Genomic DNA, 26,725 nt, shown 5'->3' with positions numbered 1-26,725 from the left:
CAAGAATATGGGTTGATGGGGTTAACAAAGATTAGGAAGTTGTAATTTTATGGAAGAGATAGCCTTATACCAGAATGAATGAGTAAAAAAGATTCATGTAGTTGACCCCAGATAGTTGGGCAAAGACTTAGTTGTTTTTGTGACCTGAATAAAGAAAGAGACTGATAAACTCTGATACGATGTGTGGATAAAAATTTAGTCCTCGAAGAATTTAATGGGATGGGCTACATGGAATCCTGGGTCTCCCACCCCCCTCCCCCCTCCTCTTCATGTATCTGTGCCTGAAAGATCTGACAAACTTTATGCTGGTTGCCAGCTACCTACAACCATCCTTTGCCTGGGCTTTGGTACTGGCTATGTAAAAGATAAAGAACTTAAACACACTACAGCCAGATGTTTTCTCTACCCAACCCACTCATGCACCATGACACTGTGTGCATACTTGCTATATTAGATGCCGTTTTGCATCTTGCACCTATGTGATTGATGACCTCAGTGCACTGAGATCGCTTTCAGCTCGCCTTAATAATACTGCCTTAAACCTGTGCATGTGTGTTCTTCCCAACCCACTCATCTACCATTTAAATGGGTGCATACTTGCTCAGGAGGATACCAGTTCTGCATCTAACAAGCAACATGTAGGTGATTGGTGACCTCACAGCATTGAGATTGCCTTCAGCAAATAATGCTGCCATAAACCATTAATTTGCTTCGAATGAATTTGGATTGGTCATGGTATGTGCTTATGAGTTTGAAATTATGTAGCTTTTTTTTTTTTGTTGACTTAATTCTTGAAAATTTTCTAGGCAGTGTAACTTGCTAATAGCAATTTATAAATAGAAATTTTTTATTGGAGAAATCAGGCATTTATAAATATTTTAAATGAATTTTGAGCTGATATGAATGTACAGCCTTAATCTAAACTGACATGATTGGAACATTAATATTTCTTGATCTGGTTTTTTTCCCCATTATTTTTAAGCCTTAACATTTCCTTGAAAGTATATTTCCATATTATATGGAAATATAATATTCCAGGATTTAAAATATATTCAGTTTTGGGTTTTGTAATTGCTGATCATGAAGGTTAACCGCAGGTTAACTCTTTTCTGTGACTCAGATACTTGAAGCACCAAATGAGGAAGAGGTTTCTTTACTCCTTGAAATATTTGGGTGAGTCTGTTTGCTATGGTAACTTTTTTTATTTTCTAATGGTGGTTTGGAAGTGTCTGGTTTATTTGTGGCCTTGCTATGATGAAAATCATTTGTTTTTTTGTGTAATGTAATGGAAAAATTGTTGTCATTCTAGCTATAGTGGAGAGCGAGGAGTTTGTTATTTATGATGACATATTGATGGATGCTTTTTCTATTGTTTCTGAGTTCATCTGTATATGTTGGAAGTTTACATCATTTGCAAGGGTGAGGACAAGATAGGCTTTTGGGCGGCTTGAACTGCCATTTGGTAAGAAATGATGTGCATGCTGTGTGCAGAGTGCATGGTTGACATAAAACATTGAGACTAAATGAAGTGAGGCATATATTTGCATATATCTTCTAAATTCTTTTCCTTAGAAAACACTATATAGAAAATTGTGTATCGTAAGAAGCTTTTTTGTGTGTTTGGAGCGGTGCAACAAAAGTGAAATAGGAGGCACTTTCTCTTTTGTATCTAAGTTTATCAATACTTTTTTCTATGTGTACATTTGTAGTGTACAGAATAGGCATAGAAAAAGAGTTTGGAAAACTTATATGAAGGAGGATGGTGGTATGTCAGACTTTATGAACTTTTGATCTGTTTTCTCAAGGATGATGTACAATGTACCCATAGAAAAAGAAATCACTTTCTACTACACTTCTTGTGATATGGGGCAATGGTGAACTTCTGCCCTAGTTTCAGAAGCTGAAAGTACCATCATTATGAGCTTCACTTCTCTAATTATAGCATTAGTAGCTAACATGTTACTATGGTGTTGTCAATATTTTTATGTTAATTGTTGAGATGCAGGCTTTGCCTTACTGGAGGAAAAGAAGTTCATAATGCAATTGTCAGCAGCATACAAGATCTGGCTAAAGCTTTTTCAAGCTATCAAGATGAAGTTTTGGTAAAATCCTAAATGCTTGGCTGCACTTTTAAGGCTCCAGAAACAATTGAAGCATGAGAATTTCTAATGTTTGAATGCCTACATTTGAAAAAGTGCCAATAAGTTTATCCCAAAGGGAGTGATGTCACGTAGGTGTAAACAAAGAAAGATTGATTACCATAAATACCCTCTTTCCCCAAGCTAGATGCATGCCAAGAGTGAGTATTTTTTTTGAAAGCCTGGGGATTTAGTGGGATTGGTGAATGGAGTCCATGTGGACAGCAGCACAGTAGTTGGATGTTGCTGTTTTGGAAAATTTCTTTCATATCTTGGTCCTCTGAGAAACTTTTATGATGAATGGTTTCAAGGGCTGCTAATCTGCTGTAACTTTATGTTTATAAGCATACCAGCTAAATAAGTGCATGAATATATTGTAAAGGTAGTAAATACAAAAGTTTACGACTCATTCTAAAAATTCAATACCTGATGCATGTCTTATGTTTGATTCATATTTTCTTATTTATCATTGTGTGTTATATGCTGGGTAAATAATTAAAAATAGTTAGAAACTGGAATAAGGATTGAATGTTCTGTTTTGGTAAATTAGCCTGACTTCAAATCTTGGTCCTCAGAAAAAACTTCCATGGTGAATAGTTCCAGTCGCTTATAATCTTCTGTAATCCTGTGCATATAACTGGACCAACTAAATAAATAAGAGAATTTATGTTGGAAGGTAGAAAATTCAAATATTTACAAGTCATTCTGAAAATTCAATTCTTGATGCATATCCTGTACTGGTTGTTCAATTAATCATAGCTATTCTTTTAGTTATATGTTTTGTGAGAATGAAATGGATTCGCCTGAAATCCACGAATGCTGAATGCAATTGCTAATGAGTTTGGTGTTGTTTAAAATTTCAAGTGTGATTCTGCCAGTGCATCTGCCTGTGTTTTTGCTTGCTGTTGTAGCTGCTTTATTCCCATTCTATACTTGAGTTATATATGTAGTTTATGATATTCTCATCTTGGACAAGAAGCTTTATTTTATTTCTGAGTTTAAATTTATTAGTGCACTTTACAAAGTATAACATACATTGAATCTCAAAATGTGTACTGAAAGCTTTTTAGTTTACTGACAGTTGGTATTCTATTTTTCTAGGCAAAGCGGGAGGAATTGCTCCAATTTGCGCAAAGTGCCATCACAGGGTTGAAGATCAATGCTGATCTTGGAAGGTGCTTAAGGAGCTTCCATTTTCTTCTCTTTTTCTCCTTCTTTTCTCTCCTATTCTCCTCTCTAGGTTTTCCTTCCCAGGGCTGGAGCTTGGGGAGAAAAGCCACCAGCACTGTCTGCATTTTGATTCTGGATTCCCCATTCCTAGCTATTGTGTGTGTTGGAGCTAGCATGTCATATGGCCAATACATTTTATTGTTTTGAAGAAAAATAGTTTCTTAGTGCCTTTCTGAATGGTTCTTTTCTTTCTGCTTGCACCTCCTTCAATTCTTCTTGAGCTTTGTTGAATTTCTTTAATGGCATATGAAATAACACAGATTCTGGAATTGGGTGTTTATGTTTGAAAGATGGAAGGCTTGACATGGTGACCTCCAAAACTCTTAATGCTACAACTATGGTAATGCTGATATGTGCCTAATGTGCATAACATGTTGACACAGTCTATGCCAAAGGGTTTGTGTCACAAGATGGATTGATTTCTTTTTGTCACCCTCATTGGACAAGCAATCTGTTAAGGCTCTAGGGTATCTCGAAATCCCAGTTAAAAAGGTCTTCATGATTGATGAAATATAAATTTGTTAAGAGTCACAGATTATGTTTCTCTGACATGGTAAAGTGGTTATGCTTCCAAGAGACCTTGAACCAAGTTGAACTGCCATCTCTGTGACTGGGATGATGTTTCCATCCTCTTGTATTATGGCACAGTGTCTGGATTTATCCTCTGAGAGAGATTTTGCTCAAGTCTGATTAGTATCAAGAGTAAGTTTTCTTTTTCTTGGATTTAGATTGTTAAGCTGCCAGTCTGTCACATGCTGGATCTCTTTCAACGAAATTTTCTGAAAGCAGACATAAAGTGCATGATAGTCAATAGATTTTTAAGATGCTGTTAATAAATAGCTTTTTTCTCCTCATTTTGTGTGATTCCTCTCACAGAATTGATGCTGAAGCTTCCAGGCTTAAAAAAAGTCTGGAAGGAATGACAGCATTCTGGGATTCTTCAAGTGGAAGTCATGAAGTGCCCGAGAAAACAACTAGTGCAACTATAGAGGTGAGCCTGGTATCTCCAATAATGATTTTCCTTTTTCTTTTTTCGTTTTTAATTCTTTTTTAAAGGGGTGAGGTGTGTTTGTGGGGGGATTAGCCATTGTAAGTGGTATAGTAAATTCTTGGAGGCTATGGCTATGTTGAATATTGTAAATGGAATATGGTTCACTTCCTGTTGATCCTACTTTGATCTATAACTGATATATAGTTTACTCCCCCCCTCCCACCCTCCTTTGTTGAAGTTAAAAGTTTTATGTTGATCAGTAGGTATTTCTGATTGAATATGGTTTGTTGAGAATGTTTATTTAATTGGAAACTCTTGCTCTGTGTTAGGTTGTCTTCTCTATTTATAATGTGTATCATGAAAACTACAGTTGTGCTTGCTAACATGCAGCAGTAACACTAAACACTGAACCTGCAACAAGTAACGCTCTTAGCTTTACAAGATGATTTAACTAGAGCAGCTGTAGAGATTTGGGTTACATTTGGTTTGCGGAATGCCTATTCCCAGGAATAGATTAGTTTTACTAGGTAAGTTACAATTAGTTATACGATAGATTATGTTGCTACTATAAAGCAAATAACAATGTGAAACATTTTATGAGTCCATAATAAGGAATAGACAAGGAATGTCTATTCCCAAATTTCATCATGAGAATGTCTATTCCTTTCTTATTACATGTTTAATTAAATAATTAAGAATATATAAGGAATAACTATTCCCTTGATTCCTGAAATTTAAACTATATTCCATCTAATTCCAATGAATAGCTATTCCACCGAACCAAATGAGCCGTTAGTGAATAAATCAGCAGGTTTAATTCAGACTTCAGCTGAGTGGTTGGAATGAGCTTCTGCACAAGTTTCTTCCGAACAAAGTGATAATCAACTTCAACGTGTTTTGTTTGCTCATGGAAGACTTGGTTGGAGGCAATGTGAAAAGCAATTGGATTATCACATATCAATTTCATAGGCTAGAATGTGGAAAACCAAGTTCTGTGAACATGTTCTTTAGCCAAACCCATTCGCATGTTGTGTGTGCCATGATCCTATATTCCAATTCAATATTCAATTGGGCAACAATTGTCTGTATCTTACTTTTTTAGGATGCTAAGCTTACATTTTATTCGTGGAATTCTTATTCTTAGGAATAGATTAGTTATAATATGTTCGTTACAGTTATACGGAAAATTATATTGTTATCATAAAGCAAATAACAATGTGAACATTTTTATGAGTTTGTAATAAGGAATAGATGAGGTATAACTATTCCCAAATCTCACCATAGGAATGTCTATTCCTTTCGCATTACATGTTGAATGAAATAATAAAGAATATACAAGGAATAGCTATTATCTCCATCCCCAAATTTTTCTCTATATTCCATCTTATTCTAAAGAATAACTATTCTGTGAACTAAATGTAACCCAAGTTTTTGCAAACAAACATACGGTATCCTATATGGATCTCGTCACAAGGTGACCTAGTCCAATCTATATCTCTATAATTGTACAAGTGTGACCCCAATTCTGATAGAAGAGGCCCCTTTTTAGTGCACTACATTGCAATATATGGATGACAACATCCTAGTGACTCGTTAGGGTAAATCAAGTAACTGGCTCACAACCGTTGTGAAAGATTTGTTTGGTTGTGATAGTGAGGTAATTTTACTTCCCAACAAGTCTCCAATATTGTCCAGGGTCAACCAATAAATCACCCACATTTAGTCCTAACAACCAAGTCTTGTCTAAAAGATCTAGAACATACTTCCTTTGTGACAAAACAGTTCCCACATGAGATCTAGATACTTCTATACATAAGAAGTATTCTAACGGCCCCAAATATTTTGTTTGGAGAAACTGCTGGAGACTCTAGATACCCTTATTATTATTACCAATAATCACAATGTCATCCACGTAGACAATTAGCAAAATTCTATTGGCGGCAATATGCCGATAAAATACAAAATGATCTACCCCATATTATTGAATGCCAAACCCAAGCAAATTGCACTGAACCTACCAAACCATGCTTTGGGAGATTTCTTGAGACCATATAAGGAATTTTTTAAAAAAAATGACACACGAATGCTAACTCCCCCTAAGCAACAAACTCAAGTGCTTGCTCTATATAAATCTCCTCATGAAGATCACCATGTAGGAGGACATTCTTCATAGTGACTGATGCAAAGGCTAATAACATATGGTAGCTACAGAGATGAACAAATGAATCGAGGCAAGTTTGGCAACTGGGACGAATGTGTTAGAATAATCCTCCTACCCTAAATAAGTTAAGACTTCAGAGATGGATTTGGGAAGAAGTATTAACAAAACAGTAATACAAGGGTGACAAGAAATCATAGTATGCAAATTTGAAGATGGAATGTTAGGTACATGTGTGTTCTCCTTTTTGGAGAGCAATAGGAAGATTGAAAATTGGGGAACTAGATGAGGAAACCAAAGGCGTAGTAATAGAAGTTGGATGAAGCTCTTCTCCTTTGAGTTGATGTTGTGTGTAGACCTGTAAATTAGGATGATAATAACGAGGAGGACGCAAAGTAGATTAAGATGCAAGAGGATTGGGTGGAGATAATAAGCTAGAAACTGGAAGGGTAGGCAAAAGAAGTGACTCATTAAGGTTATTAGGGCTTAAGGAATCACAAGGATGTACACATAAAGAAGGTAACATCGGCAAAGACAAAGAAATGATGTAAATAGGGCTATAACATATGTATCTCTTTTGAGTGCGAGAGTAGTCCAAAAAAATGCATTTGATGGCATGAGTATCCAACTTATCCATACTTGGACTTAAATGATGGACAGAGGACATCGAAGTATTTGGGGAGGAAGTGATAACAAAGGAGCATTTGGGAAGAGAACTAAATAGGGTATTTACCACCAAAGATAAAGTATGACATTATATTGATAAGAGAGCAAGCATTGAGCACAACATTACTCCGAAATACTTGTGGGGTACAAGTGACTTCAAGGATATGTCTATTTTCCTTTGTGTGCCTCCATTTTATTGTAGTTTAGGCACAAGATAACTCTTGAATCAAACCGGAGTTAGTCATATGGACAGTGAATTGGGTCCTAAAGTACTCCTTAAAATTACTATTTGTCTTTGTGTGACTCCATTTTGTTATAGTGTGGGCACACGATAATTCTTGAATTATACTAGAGTTAGTCATATGGACAGTGAATTGGGTCCTGGAGAACTCCTTACGATTACCACTGTGAAGTATCTTGACTCCTACATCGAACCAAGTCTCTATTTCAGGAAAAAAGGCAGCACAAAAGGTATTAAACAAAGCTTTCATTAAATAATGCTACTTCTTCCTAGACTAGTCATTGACAAAAGTAGTAAAATATCTAAACCCAAATTTGACGCTGCATGACTATGACCCCTAACATTGGAGTGAACTAACATGAAAAGGCTAGCTGCCTGTTTGTTGACTCAAGAAGGAAACAAACACGATAGTGCTTTCCTAATTGGCAAGATTCACTCAAGATTAGACATCGAACTCAAAGTTGGAACTGGTTGTTTTAACTTGTCTAACAAAGGATGCCCAAGGCAACAGTGCGAGTGGTAAAGCAGCATTATTGCAAGCAATAAAAGGAGAGAGTGACTTAAGGTAGTAAGGTGTAGTAAGGTCCACCAATCTCACTTCATGCGCTAATTGTTTTCCTCTTCTTCAAAACCCGAACAAAAACAGAATCAGGAAAGAAGGTTATGGAACAATTCAATGATTTTGTAATCTCACTAACAAACCCGAGATTTAAAGGGAAATTTAAGAATATAACAAATTGAAAAAGGAGACATTGAGAGAATAGGATTTACTGTCGTTAACTCCAGGTGGGTTTCCAAAATATTGGAGGGTAGGAAAAGGTTGGTTATGCCAGTCATGGTCAGTGGTGGCAAAATTGATGCCTGAGGACTGGTGGGAGATAAACTGGATGGTAGGGTAGGAAAAGGTTTGTTATACCAGTCATATGGTCAATGGTGGTAAAATCTATGACCCAAGGATGAGTGGGAGATATATTGGATGGTATGCAGGCTATAGGATTACCTTTCTAAGCATGAGATGTATTGTGAAGACATGCTTGCTGGGATGGCTGATAGTGCAGGGACCTTGAATAGTCCCCCTCTGAGGCTAGGTATGCTGTCCACCTATGGTTGAACAAGTGACTAATGAGGGAAACATACTTTTGGGGTTCATGGATTCATCCCAATGCTCACAAGCAGAACCAACAATTAAGTAGGTAAACATCTGGAATAACTAAGAACAAGGTACAATGCCACAGCCGAGCTGAACTCAGCTACTTTTTGACATATAGACTCTCATGTTACCAAACAATCATTAGTGTTTTGCCACAAGTGATCCAAAAAAAAAAAAAGAGGTTTGATCATCGAACAAAAAACATGGGTCACAATTTGATATTATGGCTTATAATAGGATTCAAGACATGGGCGAGCAAATTGGATAAAAAAATGAGGCTTACCGAAGCCTGATGTGCCGGTGTGTGCAGTCGGGGCTGTTGACATTCGGCCAGAATATGAGGGTGCATGGCTGGGGTTCAGGTGATGAGACTTCAGGAGGCTATAGATTGGTAATGTTGGCAGTGTTTTTGGTCTTGGTTTTTTGAAAAACACGTAGGGGATTGTTGAACAAAAACTGGCAGCATCATTAACCTTCTTTTCAGCGAGTCTGTGTCTTCTGGATACTGCTGGAGCCATTTCTGATCTATAGTGATGACCCTCCTATAGTGGCTGGCAAGCATAGAGTTATGTGATTTAGGGCTTGGTTTGGCGGTGGCTGCAGCACTTACGGTTTTGGTCTTGGGATCATGCTCTAATACTCTGTTGAGAATGTCTACTAGATTGGAAAACCTTCCTCAGAGTGTTAGGTCAAGCCTCTCTATTTACAGCGTGTGTCATGAACATTATACCCTTAACTCATGCTTGCTGACTTCCTGCAGTAACACTAAATACTGAACCTTTAACCAGTAACAGTTAGCCTTCTTATAGCATATTCATTGAAATGCAGAGATTTCCTTTTGTGCCAGTAAAAGTTAAAATGCCTTTGAAATGCTAACTTGAATGCTGATTTTTGACTATGAAAAATGTAAAATAAGAACCCTGACCATTTTTTCCATTTTTGAGTGCTTGTTTTCTGCTTCTTTCCTTTTAAGGGATTCATTATTATCCTTGTTTCCTGAAATAACTGCCGGTTACTTTGCAGTGTTTGGTAGTAGGAGTACACTAGCTGTAAAAGTTCCAACTGTGTCAATTTCTTCATTATTGTAGGGCTACTACCACATGGATCTTTGATTGAACAGTTTGAGCTCGGATTCAATTAGGTTTGATTTGAATTTATCAATATCAATTTGAGTTTGAATGAGGGCGGTTTGATTAACTATTCAAAATTGGAGAGTTTAAACTTGCTGGTCCTTGTGATCTTTTTTATTTTTATTTTTTATTTTATGAGAATATAAGACATGGATAAATTCCAATGAGGTAAATATGAATTAGAATATGGTAGAATTTATTGCATAATGCGTGTACAAATAAGATGATAATGGTAGGTTCAGATATGTCACTCATGAAACAGGGATATATCATTCATTCAAACAAGTATAAATGCGTAGTGGGTATTATGTACCATGTAACGAAAGTAATAACTTGTGTGTGCTAAGTCAACATTCTTTTGTCAATGCACAACGTATCTAGTTTCATCAAGAGCCAACAAAGTCAGGCTCAACATGGACTAGTAAAAATATTATCAGGTTTTGACATCATCAAAAGTTCACTATAAAGAAATTAAGGTCAGTGCATGCGGTCAACAAACTTGAAGTCAAACTTAAACTGCAGCTTGTGGGGTCTGTTTTGGCTGGATTCAATTCACCTCCATTATGAAATTTAGTTGATAAATTTTGCAAGACTTATTCTAACTTCTTCATGTTTGCTTGATTTATTTGAAATTTATAGTTAGCAGGACATTTTTTAATTGTTTGTGATGAGATGCTGTCAACCAAAAGCTTGATGCCACTCTCGACACTTTTATACATCTCAGTAGTATCAGATGAGCATATTTCTGTACATTGAGACATGTCTGATGAAGAATTATATGTCTTGGCATGATCTAAGATTGATAGTTCCTTGAAGTCCTTGATATTTTGGAGTCTTCAGTTTTATATTAATTTCTTCTAATATTGTTTCATGTTGCCTTTTATATTTTGATTTTGGATGTATTTCATAATTTGAAATACAATGTCAAAATATACAACATAGGATTTTTGTCCGTAGTGCTAGCATCCCTCTTGTGTCTCCTTTCAGTTTTTTTTTCATGTGTTATATTCTTATGAATTGTGACTGTTATCCAGTGGAAATATCTAAATCACCATGGGGTCATTTTTCCATTATGTCAATGTAATATAGCATCTGGAGTTAATATTACTACTCTTTCGAGGTTTCTTCTCAATGACCATATTAGAACTTTGAGAACTATGAAATCGCTACGTTTGGTATTGGAAGGAATTCCTGTATAACATTTTAGACATTCTGAAAGGAAAATTTTCAACTATGGAATCTTACTATCGGTACTTCCAGTAGGCTTTAAAAGCAGCACTGGCACATATACGAGTTTGTTCCAGATTGGAAGGGCTCTTACTAAAGAAGAAAATGTTAAGAAATGGAGACTCTCCAGAGATCCACGCCCAAAAGGTCTGTTTCTTTCTTTCTGTTTGCCTTTTTCCTAATTAACTGCTGGAAGTATATCTCTGGGTTGATGTGCCTGGCATTGGTTGCATTTCTTTTGTTCTATTGGTTTAAAGGAGGTGTGCCATATTGTATCTTTGCTTGAAAGAAAATGTTTCCATTCACATAAGCTGTTGGTTTCTGCATTGAGTAAAGTTTGATATCTTCCTTCAACTCATCCTCACTTCATGCAAGCGTGCAAAATAAGCCATTACTGCATTTTTATATGAACATGCTAACTCCTTCAGACCTGGGAAAATTATCATCGCTAATTTTCTCCAAAATAATATGCAGGTTGATAAGTTAAAAGTCTTATCAGAATCTCTTGCTAGCTCCGCCATTAAAGCAGAAAAGCGCATTTTAGATAACAGGTATGGAGTCTCTTGTTTCGAACATTTGAAATTTTTATATCACATTAATTACCCTCTCTTAGGTAGAAGATGCTTTCCCTTGTAAACAAATTATTATTTAGTTATTATGATATTATTTTACCTTTTCTAACTTAGGCCAATCTTAAAATTCCACAACTGGGATTATTCATCATTGTGGTTGGTGTCATATCTTGATAATTATTATCATGCCGACAGCCTTTAAAAAATGTTGTTTATATAGGGAGTCAAGCCAAAGTTTATAATATGTGCAGGTTCTTATACCTAAGAACTACCAGAATTTTTATTAAAATTCGCGACATTTTGTTACCCTTTCTTAGAGACCATGTGTGGGACAATTTGTTTTCTGGATGTGGAATAGGACTATTGCAAAATGATTAGATCACCCTGTGCAACTACTTCCACTGAAGAATAGAGCAGTGTTACTTGCTAAACAAACGGCAGGTGGCTTGCCTGGAATGTATTGTTGCTTTACAGAATTGATGTCTGGCTTAGAATAAATTTCTTTTTCAATTACATAATTTTGGCAGAGCACAAAAGGAGGAAGCGATAAAATTTCGTGCAGCTAAAGCTACTGAAGTCAGTGAATCAGAGAAGGTATTTTGCCTCCAGAGTAGTAGCACATTTTCACTCACTTCATGATTGACATCGTTTTCCACTTGAATACCGAATTTCACTATCTTGAATCATTATTTTTCCAATTATGTGCCTATAACATGCATGATGCAGTATGAATTTAAAGACCTCTTGGCTTAAGTGCGGCGAATATTTTATCGATTTTAAATTCATAGGGTTATTGTTATATGTGGGACTTACCGACTTACCCTCTATTATACTATGTTCTACATCTGAGAAATGATAAAAAAATTTCTCTTCTGGCTCATACATTCGTTTCTTAGCTAAATGGTTCACATTATCATGATTATGCCGTTTGGTCATACATATAAGTTAACGAATCAAAAAGACCTCATATATTGTTTATGTTATTTCACAGTTTTGTTGCTAATCGGGATATTTTGTTGAAACAGTGCCATGACTTGTGTAATGTCATGGTCAGGACTCAGGAGGCATGCAGGAGAAAAAAAATTTGTTACTTGATTACCTCTATATCTATTGTTGCAGTTTTTTTTTTTCCCTTGTGGTTTATGGTTTCTCTAAGACCTTAGTTTAATTGTGGAACTAGAGGCAGAATTGTTGGTGGAATTGGAATTAGGCTTTCTGATTCCATTTCCTAGTTGCTTACCTTTTATCTCCCTTTACTTGTTTTTATGGTCGGGATTTTTGGAGCTCCATCACAAACCTAGTGCTATCTTGATGATGAGATGACTAACAGATGCATTATGGCTCTGCCATCCTTACCTTCTCTCCAATATTTTAGTATCAACCTGCAGCTGTTTTGAGCATGAGACATAATTTTAAAACAATTTAATTTACCATAAATATATGATGGATTTTCAGTTTCACAGGAGAATCTTTCTTTCATTTGTTTAAGCTCATTACATCTATTAATAGGTTTGCAAGATTTAAAAAGTTTAATGTTATAAAGCCCTAATTGCTGGTTAAAGCTTTGCTCATGACTTAAATTTTTATGGATCATTATTTATTTATTGAATAGCATGAGAAAAAATTTAAAAGGAGAACCAGAAGCCAAACTTTAATGGATCATTATTGTATGTAATATTTAATTTCTCACTTGAACACAATCTAGGACAAAATAATATTTGGAAAACTGTTTCTTGCCCTTCTTTTTTCGAATGATGTTTTCTAATTAGCTTGTATAATTTGTATCCAATGTTCAAATGAGGACTTAAAAAGCCTTTCACTCTTTTAAGTAAGTTTCATTCTTAATTTCCTCAGGAAAGATCTTTCTCATATGATGCAATCCCTTTATATATATATATATATATATATATATATATATATGTATATATATAAAATTATGTATAAATGTATGTATGTATTTATTTTTCCTGTCCAAGTTCTTTACTCTATCACTTGGTTATTTTTTCTTTTTCTACTATTGGTATTATTTATATCTGTGTATCAGCTCTCTGTCCTTTTCTTAAAATAGAGAAGAAGGCTCACACGCTTAAAATATGCAGTAAAAATCATGAATATAGCACCTATAAGATCACTGATAATCCTGCCAACAGGCAACAATGAGGAGAACTTTGGATTCCTGGTGCGATTTCTATTTGATATATGACCAACACCTATTGCAGCATCTGATGCTCTATTTTCTTCTTTGAACACAAGATTATGATAACTGACCCAATTTTTTTTCACCATATTAGTGATTTGATGATGTTGCGTACCAGCATCTCTTGTTCTACATGCACACAGTATGGTTACATTTGGTTCATGGAATGCCTATCCCTAACGGTCGTTGTATAAGGATTTGATAGCTTGCACAGGAAAAAAAGTTGGCATCATAAAGCAAATGTAAAAAAAAATTATTAATTGATAACATGGATTACAAAATGAATAACTATTCTCAAATTTCACCATGGGATATATTCCTATAATATTCCAGGAGTAAAACAAACTTTTGCATGAGCGACTTTCTTGTAAATTATTACCCCTAAAAAAATATTATTTCATTCCCACATTATTCCATTTCATGAACCAATGTAATACAAGTGTTTTTTGATTCAATTGCCTCCTTCAAATCATCAATTTGGATCTTTTTGATACCTCTTCTTTATGCGTGACAACTAACTTGTTGCAAGAGTCTGCTATCTGCTAAGGTGGTTTCATGGACGACACCGCTTCCTCACCCCCCACCCCCACCCCCCAGCCCCAAAAATCCTCCAAAAAAATGGCATAAACGTGCACCAGGCATGTTTTCATGTGCATGCACCTGGGTCCAGGTGCATGCCTGATGTAGGTTGTTGCTTGACGCTACCTCATGTGCAAGCCTTGACTCTTGGCCGCATCGTGTGCATAGACATGCTTTCAATAATTATATTTACAGTGTAAAACACAAAATTACAAAATTGCTCAACTTAATAAGGTAGAAAGCGTAAAAAAGGAAAAAAATTAAATAATTAATTACCTGCACTTTCTAATTTATAATTTTCCTAATAAATATTGGCCTTCCAACCTTAACTGCATCAGCATTTGAGTTGGGCTTCTCCTTCCCTCAATTATGTGTAATACTAGTCACATTTATGCACAATATTTGCTGCACTAATTCAATTCTGATGCCAACAAATTCAAATTGGAAGTGCAGCTTTGGGTATCCTACTTGCCAGCTACATAGTCTACTTAGCAATCAGAAAATGTGTTTATTTATGGTTATTTGAGAGGTAGCATTGAGTTCTTGTTTCGTTGCTTCATTTGCAGGATTTGGCGGATGAGATTGCAGGACTTGAAAGACAGAGGGATGAACTGGAAGCTGAATTGAAAAAGGTTTTCTCCTCAAGTCTTTTTCTTTAATTTTTTTTAGTGGAAAGTGCTCTTTGTGTGGACATTTTCTTTATATTTGTAGTTCTTTCTCTTTACCCGTCAGATTAGATATACATTCATACAGTGTCTGCCATGGGATCTGTCGCCGGAAAGCCTATCTAGATCCCTTGGATAGGAATGTAATGTTAGCAACACTTGAACATTCTGCATGCGTACCTAGCGCAAATGTGAATGTTTAGTCAGATGAGTAGTATAATTGTAAAAGAGAAAGCAAAGGATGAATGTGTATGTGGTAAGCTAGGTGTAGCACAAGTAAGACGAGAAGGGTGGCTAAGACACTTTGGTCACTTGCAACATAGACAAAATAATTCTTGTGTTGGAGTGATTTAGTTTGTGTTAGAGGCGATAAGAAGGGAAGGGTAGACATGAAATAACTTGTATTCAGGCAGCAAGGAATTGGCAACTCCCTTTTAACTTCCTGTGAATATTTCCTAGATTGTGCAGAATAGGCGGAAAATGATTCATATTGCCAATTCTGCCCAGTAGAACTTACACTTTTGTTTTTGTTTTTGTGTTTTGCTGTTTCTTAGATGTTCCTGCAATGGCTTGTATCAATTTGAGATGGATAGTCTGATCTCTGCTTGAATTTAGAATATATTTCTCTAGACCCAAGAATCTTCAAAAAATCATGTGAGCATTTGTAGAATACTTATTAATGGTAATATTTTACTAGTGTTGAGAGATGATTGTAGTGCTCTTAGTCATGTGGTCTCTGGCTAAATTCCTAAAACAAGCCCATGAATCTTTTTCCAACTGACTACTGAGTTAATTCTCAATGTCTGTTCCCATCATATCTTAATTTATATGGACAACATATTGTTGTTTTACATTTTTCAAAGTGTATATTAGTTTTCCCCCCTACAATCCTGCCACAGTTTTGTTCAATTTTCTCATATTTGATTGCAAACAATTTTAAACTGGACTATCTCTTATTGACTGCAAACAATTTAAACCAGAATAACTCATATTTTGATTGCTACTGTTTAACAACTGGAATTGTGGAATAGGTTAATATCTCCTTGGCTGCTGCTCGTGCACGCCTTCTCAATACCAAAGAAGAGAGGGACCAATTTGATGAAGCTAGCAATCAGCTTGTTTCACACTTGAAAACAAAGGTCTGGTTTTCTTTTTTGAGGTTTCCATATGTGAGTTAAATTGGCGATGTTCATGATATAAGTTCTGTGACAGGTTGCTCTTCCTCATAGTTCATCAATCTGAATGTTCTAAAATTTCGACAGGAAGATGAGCTGTCAAGATCCATTGCCTCGTGTAGGGTTGAAGTGGATGTTATCAAAACATGGATTAATTTTCTGGAAGATACTTGGGTTCTCCAGCATTCATACTCAGAAATCAAGGAGAATCAGGTCAAGTATGTACAACTTCTTTATATGCATTAAATTTTGGATTTGCTCCTCGGAACATAAATATCATGAGTTCCTTTGTTCTCCCCATATTCTTATCTTATGTGCCGTCATTTCCTATGAAAAATATCTTGAGCCTTATGTTTTCACTAATTTCTTATCTGCATCTTCAAGTGATGAGTTGGAGAGGCATGAAAACTATTTTGTGAACTTGGCTGTTAATCTGCTGTCTGCTTACAAGGTATTTATTGACTCACTTTCTTCAGAATCTTTACTGAAAAGACATCGACTTCTGTATATTAACTTATTTCCCCCTTCTTTTAATCCACTGTGTTGCTTGTACAGGAAGAGTTGGGGCCTTCCATCAGTCGCATAGGGAAATTCGTGGAGAACTTGAATAGTTTGAATCAAGGGTAATTATTATGTATTCTGAAATGGTCAAGTTATAACTAATGTGGACTGCATTTTGAACTTACATGCTCATATATTTTGAACGTAGCAGGTTAGAGCTGGAACCTGGAATGGATAATGAGGATTCCAAATCATTAAACCCTAGGAAAAATCTTGAGGAGGAATATCTGGGCTATGAAGCCAAGGTACAATGGTCTTGGGAATCCTAACAAAATAATCATGCTCTAAAATATAATATTACAATATAAAAAAATATTTTTAATATTACTATAGTATGCTCTTGTATTATAATAGTATAGTATCATAGCATGATCTAACTCTGTTTGTGATGCGCTTAATGTCCTAATTTTTTCACACATAGCCGGTCTCAAGTCCGGGTTAAGGAGGAGGGTTACGTTAGGTAGCTGACAACCAGCGTAAAATTTGTCAGATCACTATGATATGAATCCTTTCCGAATATTTGTTGGGGCGTCCCCTACGAGCGATGCGTTACACTTGAACCACCCGGGTGTAGCGAAAAGTGGGTGAGAGTGGGCTAGGTCGTCGCCCCGAAGTGACGCGCCATGTCGGCGCCTGGGTACGATGTCAAATATGCGAGGGTTCCTGCATCATTCTGGACGTGGGCAGGTAAAAACGTTAGTTTAAGAAACTAGGATTAGATTAACAATTTGGAATATAGGGACACTTATGGGTAAAAGTATGGAAATTGTGGATACAATGATTAGAAGAAGAATTAATATAATTTGCCTTCAAGAAACTAAGTGGGCGGGGGAGAAAGTTAGAGAAATCGATAAATCAGGATTTAAATTTTGTTACACTAGAAAAGAAAAACATAAAAATGAAGTAGACATTATTATAGACAAAAAACTTAAAAGATAGCGTTGTGGATGTAACTAGAGTAAGGGATAGAATTATAAAAATCAAGATGGTATTAGGACAAGAGATAATAAACATCTTTAGTGCTTATGCTCCTCAAGTTGGCTTAGCAGAAAATCTTAAGAGACAATTTTGGGGAGATATGGATAGTATTATACAAGGCATACCAGGGACTGAGAAAATATTTATAGGAGGAGATTTGAATGGACACGTTGGAAGAGATAATAAAAATTATGAGAGGATACATAGAGGATATGGATATAGAGATAAAAATGAGTCTGGGGAGATGATAATACTTGTTTTAAGAAGAGAGAAGAACACTTAATAACCTTTAAAAGTGGACAAAATAAAAGCCTAATCACACAACATAAAGTCTTAGTGTTAGATATATGTATTAAAAAAATGAAAGAAAAATGATAAAATAGACCAGTGTAGGAGAACTAGATGGTGGAACCTAAAAGGAGAAAATATAATAAAATTTAAAGATAAAATGATCAAAGACAGGGATTGGACCTTAGAGGATGGGACAGATACAAATACTCTTTGGAGTAGATTAGCTAGCTCTATTAAAAAGATAGCAAAGGAGATTTTAGGTGAATCAAGGGGAAGATTCTCGAATAGCAAAGAGAGCTGGTGGTGGGATAAAGATGTACAAAAAATCATAAAGACAAAAAGAATTTGGTATAAAATGTGGCAAAAATGTAGAAACAGAGATAATTTTGAAAAATATAAGGAGGCTAGAAAAGATGCAAAAAGGATCGTTAGTGAAGCTAAATATAAGATTATTTAATAGTTTGAATGATAGATTAGGTATAAAAGAAGGGGGAAAAGATATATTTAAACTTGCTAAAGCTAGAGAAAGGAAGAGCAAGGACTTAGGAAATGTAAAATGTATAAAAAGTGAGGATGATATTGTCTTGGTTAAGGAAGAAGATATTAAATAAAGATGACGAAGTTACTTTAGTAAGTTGTTTAACGAAAACCAAATAGAAGGCTTAAATTTAGAATTGTCAAATGAGGAAAATGCTAAAAATATAAGATTTATTTGCAAAATTAGAGTTAACGAAGTTAAGTTTGCACTAAAAAAGATGAAAAATGGGAAAGTTATGGGACCAGATAACATCCCAATTGAAGTTTGGAAATGCTTGGGTGATAACGGAATTATATGGTTAACTAATTTGTTTAATACAATTGTAAATACTAAGAAAATGTCAGATGAATGGAGGAAAAACACTTTAATACCTATATACAAAAATAAAGGAGATATTAGAAATTGTAATAACTATCGTGGAATTAAACTTATGAGTCATACGATGAAACTATGGGAAAGGGTAGTTGAACAAAGATTAAGGTTAGAAATGAAGATCTCAAAAAATCAATTTGGTTTTATGTCTGGGAGATCTACCACAAAAGCTATCTATCTTTTAAGAAGATTAATGGAAAAGTTTAAGGAAAAGAAGAGGGACTTGCATGTGATATTTATTGACCTTGAGAAAGCATATGATATGATACCTAGGGAAGTTCTATGGTGGGTTTTAGAAAAAAAAGGTGTATGTTGTAGGTATACCGTTGTCATTAAGGATATGTATGATGGAATAATGACTAGTGTAAGGACTATAGATGGAGAATCTAGAGAATTTCCAATTACCATAGATGTACATCAAGGATCTGCTTTGAGTTCTTATCTTTTTGCTTTAGTGATGGACCAATTGACTAAGAGTATTCAAAAGGAGGTTCCATGGTGTATGTTGTTTGCAGATGATATTGTATTAATTGGCGAAACTAGGGACGGAGTAGGGGCTGAGTTAGAATTATAGGTAGAATCTTTGGCATCTAGAGATTTTAGGATAAGTAGAAATAAATCAAAATATATGAAATGTAATTTTAATAATGATAAGAGGAATATTGGAGACAAAGTTAAACTTGATAATGAAGAAATAAATAGCACTTGTAGATTTCGATACCTTGGATCTATTATGCAAGCTGAAGGAGAAATTGAAGATGATGTAGTGCATAGAGTTAAAGTAGGTTGGGTAAAATGGAGAAGTGCTTCAAGTGTGTTATGTGATCGTAGAATACCCTTAAAATTGAAAGGGAAGTTTTATAGGACAACTATCAGACCAACTATGTTATATGGATCGGAATGTTGGGCGACGAAGAAACATAATATTCAAAAAGTAAAAGTTGTCGAGATGAGAATACTTAGATGGATGAGTGGTATAACATTGAAAGATAAATTAAGGAATGAACATATTCGTGGTAAGTTAGGTGTAGCTCCTGTAGAAGATAAGATAAGGGAGGGACGACTCAGATGGTATGGACACTTGCAACGTAGGCTTTATAGTGCACCTGTGAGGAAGAGTAACTTAGTTACTGTGGAGGGCAGTAGAAGGGGTATGGGTAGATCTAAAATAACTTGGGAGGAGATAGTGAGTAATAATTTAATATCCTTGAATCTATAAAAAAAAAAAGGTCCATGATCACATAAATTGGCGGAAAAAGATTCATACAACCGACCCCACTTAGTGGGACTAAGACTTGGTTTTGTTGTTGTTGTTGTTGTTATCATAGCATGATCTAATATATATGTATATAGATACATTCTTACATACATACATACATACATACATACATACATATACACACACACAACATGATATGATACTGTAACCGGTTATGTTGTCATATTTTTAGTATAATAATATAATATTATTTTAACATGATATAATTTTACTTTATAGTTTCAATATTATAAAAAATTTAGTATAAATATAATAGTAGGGCATGTTGATGGTATAAACTAAAATACATTATTATATCATTTTATGAAGGACAAAAGACACTAACCTTCCGGATATTTGGCTAAAAGACATTTACCTCTCCTAAAAGCTTAAAATTTCTATGCACCTTCCCCGAGGCTTGGCGAAAGGATGCGAATCTCACCTATTTTCAAAATTCCATAGACCTACCTTAACATTTGATTTTGTAAAACTTATACCCCATCCCAAGCTTGTCTTTTTTTTCTAATATCAAAAGGTCTATTTCTTTTTGCCAAACCTAAAGGGAGTTTTGTAAAATTTGTAAAATTTCAAGAGAGATTTGTGAAATTTTTGAAACTTTAGGGGAGGTCCACACCTTTAAATGAATCTCAAGAGAGGTTAGTATCTTTTGCACTTTTACAAATGTAATAATGTAAATATATTTATGTATTTCTAGTCATGGTCTTAAATTTTCACGAAACTGTCGAAATTTTCATCGAAATATTCGATTTCTGTGACCTTTGAAATTGAAATGGCAGTCGATTTCCGTTTTGCTTAATTTCCGTCAAAATATCAACGAATCATTCGAAATTTATCAAAACCTTGAAATTTTAGCGAAATTTGTCGAAATTTATCAAAACCTCGAGAGTGAAGTGAAATTTCTCTTTTAATTTATTTTATTGAAACAAAAGGTTATCACAAGTGCTTTTGAAATTATATGAAAAAATAAACTTATAGTAATATTTTATTTAACCATTCATGTCTAAATTATCAATATTTGTATAATAAATAATATTTAAATAATTTATGAATTTCATTTGCATTAACTGAATATGTTTAATCATGGTTTTAAATAAAGGCCGCGACCGTTACGTAACGCCGTTAAGTAAAGGTTTTTTGGGTTACCGATACTGTTACACACCGCGAAATCGGTGGGAAGAAAAATCATGGCCATAGCGGCCGTTACGGACCGCGACCGTTACGTAAAGGCCGCTACGGTCATTACATAACCGCTACAGGACTGTTACACCAAAAAAATATTTTATTTTTTACTTTTTTTTCTCACTTTTTCTCTCTCTTTCATATATCGTTCTCAATATACCAAGTCGCAAGAGGGGGAAAAGATTATAATGAGGATGACAATGATGCAAAATTTACTATTTCTTTAAATACTCACAATAGATGCATTAATTAACAATTTCAAAACACTAACTTCTTAGGAATTTTTTTTTTAAATAATATTAGTAATGTGATATTTATGTTTTTTATTTTTCAACTTCAACCTTCTTTCTTTTCTAGCTATTTTATATTTATATTATTCGTATGTCTTATGTGTCTATTAGATTAATGGAGTGTATAATGTATTTTATTTTATTAATTCATTTAGCACACATAAGAATTTATCACAGATAAGAACAATGAGAAGTATAAATACGCGCACATATGTAATTTTCTATCAATGATGGTTTAAAATAAATGTAAACTTGTTGCCCTTACCAAATAACGTAGTTACTCGAACTAAAGGGTCCAAAATACACTAAAACCCTTTCTAAGAATTGGCTAAAAGTTTAAAACATGCAAGTACGCTAATATGCACAAGGTTGTGCGTGCTTCAAAAAAATTCACGGCCGTTACACCCACTTCCCGTTATGTAACATCCACTACTCCTGCTTCCCGTTACACCCGTTACCGTTACGTTACGCTACCCGCTACCGCGATTTAAAACCATGTGTTTAATGTACATTATCTTACAAACATGTTTGATACACATACCATTTTACAACTTTTTCACCTTATACAAAACATAGATGTATTTAATTTGTAATATATTAGTTCTAAAACTTATATTTTTATGTTGTTAACCATTTCTAAAGTTTCACAAAGAATTCCATGCTTTACTACTAGTTTCTGTTATTTTTTCAAATTGAAATCGAAATCGACATCAAAATCGAAATTTCCGTCAAAATTTCGTACTTTTGGAGCTTCGAAATTTGAGTCGAAATCGAAATTTAAGACCTTGTTTCTAGTTACTATATTAAATAATGTAATGTTACATGTGCAGTTTTATTATCATATGGGCAAATTGTTTGGCGACATTTTGGTCCAATTTTACATATCCACGGGAATCAAAGATAACCAAAATGAGAGGATGGGCATCCTATTCTCTTACTGGGATGAAAAAAATATCTAGGACATCTTAGATGCTTGCCACATGGGATTTCCTTCCCAAACCAAACAAACCCTTCATGGTTATTTTCCTGTTTCATTATTCATGAAAGCTTGTCATGATAGCCTAAAATAAGGGACTTTGATGTTGATGTTACCCTTTTTTTTTTGAATCTATCATTTGCCTAACCACCATGAGTGAGAAGCTATACAAAATGAATTCCTTTTTTTTTTTAAATTAAGTTGTAAAACATTTTTCTAAAACAAATTGTCCCTAACCCAATTTTGTGAATACATGGTTTGTGTGTTTCAGGAATGCATGGATGGATCCATGTGATGAACCATGTTTCCTTGCTGAATTCATTATTATCATTTTTTCCTCAAAATTGTGATTTTGCCCAAGAATTGCCTGTTTATATTCCATCTATAGGGATTCGTGAATTCTCTCAAGTTGTTTCCCATATGATCGATTATTTGCTGCCCTGAATTTTTGCTCAGAAGCACTGGCTTATCAAAAGAACTCTCTGCTTATGAAAAGAATTGTTGCGTAACATATGATACTTCACCTGTTTTTTGTTATCTTGCTTCAGATTATAACCACATTCAGTGTGGTAGATAACATGAAAGAGCAGTTTTATGCTCAACAAGGGAAAATATCCAGGTGAAAAAACTTCTTTTGTTCCTATACATATTTCTTTACTTCAGATAGTTCGACAATTGCTCCATATACATCATATCTCCGCAAATGGTCCTCTTGATCCAGGAAGGATGATCCAAGGATAAAGGAGTTATTTGACGACATTGAGAAGTTAAGAGCAGAGTTTGAGGCTATTGAGAGGCCAACTTTAGAAATGGAGACTCCTACCCCAAAGGGAGAGACTCCATCCCCAAAGGGAGAGACTCCATTCATTGACAAGCCAAAGGAAAGTCCATCCAATTCCTCAATGCAGGCCACAAAGATGCCAAAACCTGAGAAGGTTGAGCATACCGAGTCACCTCCAGTTAAAGCAGAGCAGGTGCTAGATCCTGAAGCAGAAATAGCAAAGCTGGAGTCTGAATTTGGGAAGGTTAGTAGAGACTATTCAGCAGAGGAGATTGGTGGGTGGGAGTTTGATGAGCTTGAAAAGGAATTGCAGTCTGGTGACTTGGGGACAACCAAATGAACTGCACAAGCCTGCTGAAGTGACTAACTGATTCTAACTGTGTTCCAGTGTTTCCGAAACAAATAAAATTGCATGAGCTCTGTTGGTGTGACACTTTGGAATTTAATATGATAAATGAGCTAGCATTTGTATAGTAGTATTACATTCATACCGGTGTCTAAGAAGCTGAATTGTTGCTTGGGACATTTCCCTTGTAGGTCATGGAGTTTGAATCCATTTATTCTCATGTAAATTCTAAAACTTGTATGATGATAATTATGGTGGATTTTACCAAATGTACAAATGTACAAGAGGTTTCATTTATATGTAAATTTTGAACATTAACTTTGCAGCTACCCCATCTTTCTTGCATTTTCATTTCTTTTTTAAATAGGCATGTGGCTCATATATGGTTGATATGTGATTTGCCACCTAGTTTTGAATGGTAATGTGGTTTATATGAGATTTTTTGCTTAATTTTATGTTAGGGGAAGGACCATTCGATGTTGCATAGGGGAACCCCTCATGCTTCCTTGCGAAGGGGATGGATTGAAAGAGGTGGGGTTTGCCATCTTTGTTTATGTAGATGGATTGAAAAGGTTTCCTGATATAGAAGCTGGTAACTTGTTTTAATTTTTGAAAGGCAGCATCATTGTAGGAGGGCCTGACATTCTTTGAGTTTAGGGTACAGAAGCTAGTGGGCTGGGTGCCCCTCCAAAGGCAGATTCCAAAATGACTGCCACACGAGTTTGCGTAGAGCTACTCTGTTAAACTAGAGGATTTTGTTCTTTCATTGGTGCCTGGTGGGATACACCCCCGGCATTGGAGACCCCCCTCGCCGGATTGGAGAGCCTATGCTTGACGCTCATTCAATCAATTGATTGGGAAACTTTTGAAATCCAGATATTCTGGGTGGTGGGTCATTTGGATGGATATATTTATGGATATCCACTCTTCTTTGACGTTCTTCTTTCTTGAAATTGTGCCCCCCTGTCAAATATTTTGTGAATGGCCGAACGAATTGGCCTTGAGTTCTGTATATTATATATAGACTTTACAAGAGTGCTATACATGGAAAGTAAATAAGATCTAACATAATTGTAGCTATACAAGAAAATTATAATTTGTCAAACCCTATACATGTAAATTAAATATATGCTAATTGTACAAAATAATGAATTGAAATATAAGGAAATAAATGTGGGTTGAAGTAAGGAAAGAAATTTTTTGTTTTGCTGTTTGTTGTTCCATTGACAGCCCCTCTCAAATTGATGCGGGTTCATCAACAAGCATCAATTTGCTACGTAGGAAGCAATGTCAATGACAAGTGAGAGTTTTGGTGAAGATAACCACAATTTGTAATTCAGTGGAAATGTGTGGAACAGTGATAACACAAGTGTCAAATGCTTCACAAATAGAGTGACAATAGACTTCAATACGCTTCATGCGCTCATGACAGATAGGATTGGCCGTGATTTGGATGACAGTCGTATTATCGGCATGTATAGGTGTAGGATCGGTCTCGAAAAAATCTAGCTGAGCAAGCAAGTCTTGAAGCCAAATAATTTCAGAACAAGCAAGAGACATTGCCCGATATTCAAATTCTATTGATGATTTAGAAACTCTGTCTTGCTTCTTACTCTTCCAAGAGATCGCATGACCTAAGAACACACCAACTAGTGATGGAGCGATGTATATCTGCACAACCAACCTAATCAGCATCACTATAAATAGCAAGGCGAGTATAATTGCCTGCAGGGAAGGATAAACCACGGGTATAAGTGCCCAGCACATAGTATATGATCCTACGAACAACATATTTGGAAGCGAGTTAGAAATCATCCCTGAATTGAGGTAAGGTTTTTTAAGCCATATTTGGTCTTGCGATAGTTATAGGAAATGATGTACGCATGGAAATACTAAAGTTTAATACTGAGAATTTTCAGTTTCAGGGTATTGGTCAGGAAATCCTACGGGGGTTAGACTAGATTGTTTTGGGGGGCTTTCTCAGTAGTCAGGTAAGGGGATAAACTAAGCTAGTATTTGTTGAAATTATGTACACTGCTATAACATCTAGTTTCAGAAAAAGTAAATATGTGTATATGTATATATGATTTTTATTTGGGAAATTATTGTTAAAATGATGATATATATTGAATTTGGAAAATCTATTTAGTGTGGCATGAGTATAGAATGCTAAGAAATACTGTTTCTGGAATTGTGTTTATGATACGGATTTTTATAATGGGGAAAATCGGCGTACGGGCCGAGATTTTTATATGTGATATGTTTGCCGGCGTACGGGCTGTGCTATGATATGTTTGCCGGCGTACAGGCCGTGCTATGATGTGATTTGCCAGCTTACGGACTGTGCTATGGTTTGCCGGCGTAAGGGCCGTGCTATGATAAAATGTGTAATACCGGCATATGGGCCGATGATTTTCATGATACACGTATATATGCAAAATAATATGATTGATGTGAAAATAAATGATATGAGATATCTATGTATCACAGTTTTAGTATATGTTATATGATATAAGAACCTGGTTGGCTTGGTTTAGGCTAGCACTTGCACGGTACCGTTGCTATGTGTCCATGGTCTTCGTGATCATGATATTTGTGTTAACTCTGCTGTACGGAGTGGTGTGAGAATGGATGGTCGATGTGGCTTTTAAGAAGTGTGTGTGATCGCCCCTGGTGTACGGACCAGGTCAGGCAGACCCATCGGACTTACAGACTGTATGTTTGACTTGGCAGTGGTCGGTCAACCATTGTTAGGTCTCACCTTCGGGTCACACAACCCAGTCATGTGGGGGTAATACATGACAATAGCCAGCTAACCTACTAGGAATGTTTTATGTTATTATTATTATTTTATGAGATGAGACTTGTTTATGAAAATACAGTATGTTCTACCATGATTTGAGGTATATATATGTTTTCTCCGATTTGATGAAGCAGTTACTGAGTATATTATGTATGATATATGTAGAACATAGAATACTCATGTTGTCACACACTGGTATTAGTTTATTTCCC

At 35.3% G+C, this 26,725-nt stretch overlaps 1 protein-coding gene across 2 annotated transcripts in view; it reads left to right on the top strand.

Annotated features, from left to right (window-relative positions):
- The window catches only part of LOC131167054 (uncharacterized), a 56,582-nt gene extending 32,543 nt beyond the window's left edge, over positions 1-24,039 (top strand). Inside the window, exons 4-18 of one of the 2 annotated variants that reach the window (XM_058125815.1) lie at positions 1,121-1,173; positions 2,006-2,102; positions 3,240-3,313; positions 4,245-4,359; positions 10,968-11,078; positions 11,406-11,482; positions 12,031-12,097; positions 14,846-14,911; positions 15,976-16,083; positions 16,207-16,337; positions 16,504-16,570; positions 16,675-16,742; positions 16,832-16,925; positions 23,132-23,202; positions 23,305-24,039. In XM_058125815.1, coding sequence (XP_057981798.1) covers positions 1,121-1,173; positions 2,006-2,102; positions 3,240-3,313; positions 4,245-4,359; positions 10,968-11,078; positions 11,406-11,482; positions 12,031-12,097; positions 14,846-14,911; positions 15,976-16,083; positions 16,207-16,337; positions 16,504-16,570; positions 16,675-16,742; positions 16,832-16,925; positions 23,132-23,202; positions 23,305-23,704 — 1,599 coding nt within the window. In that variant the 3' untranslated portion in view covers positions 23,705-24,039. The remainder of the gene's footprint in view (positions 1-1,120; positions 1,174-2,005; positions 2,103-3,239; positions 3,314-4,244; positions 4,360-10,967; positions 11,079-11,405; positions 11,483-12,030; positions 12,098-14,845; positions 14,912-15,975; positions 16,084-16,206; positions 16,338-16,503; positions 16,571-16,674; positions 16,743-16,831; positions 16,926-23,131; positions 23,203-23,304) is intronic. The other variant, XR_009139977.1, reaches the window with a different exon arrangement.
- Positions 24,040-26,725: the final 2,686 nt, after the last annotated feature.

This window comes from Malania oleifera, chromosome 10, assembly GCF_029873635.1.
Source record: "Malania oleifera isolate guangnan ecotype guangnan chromosome 10, ASM2987363v1, whole genome shotgun sequence".
Lineage (NCBI taxonomy): Eukaryota > Viridiplantae > Streptophyta > Magnoliopsida > Santalales > Ximeniaceae > Malania > Malania oleifera.
This window is presented reverse-complemented; position numbering and strand designations above follow the sequence as displayed.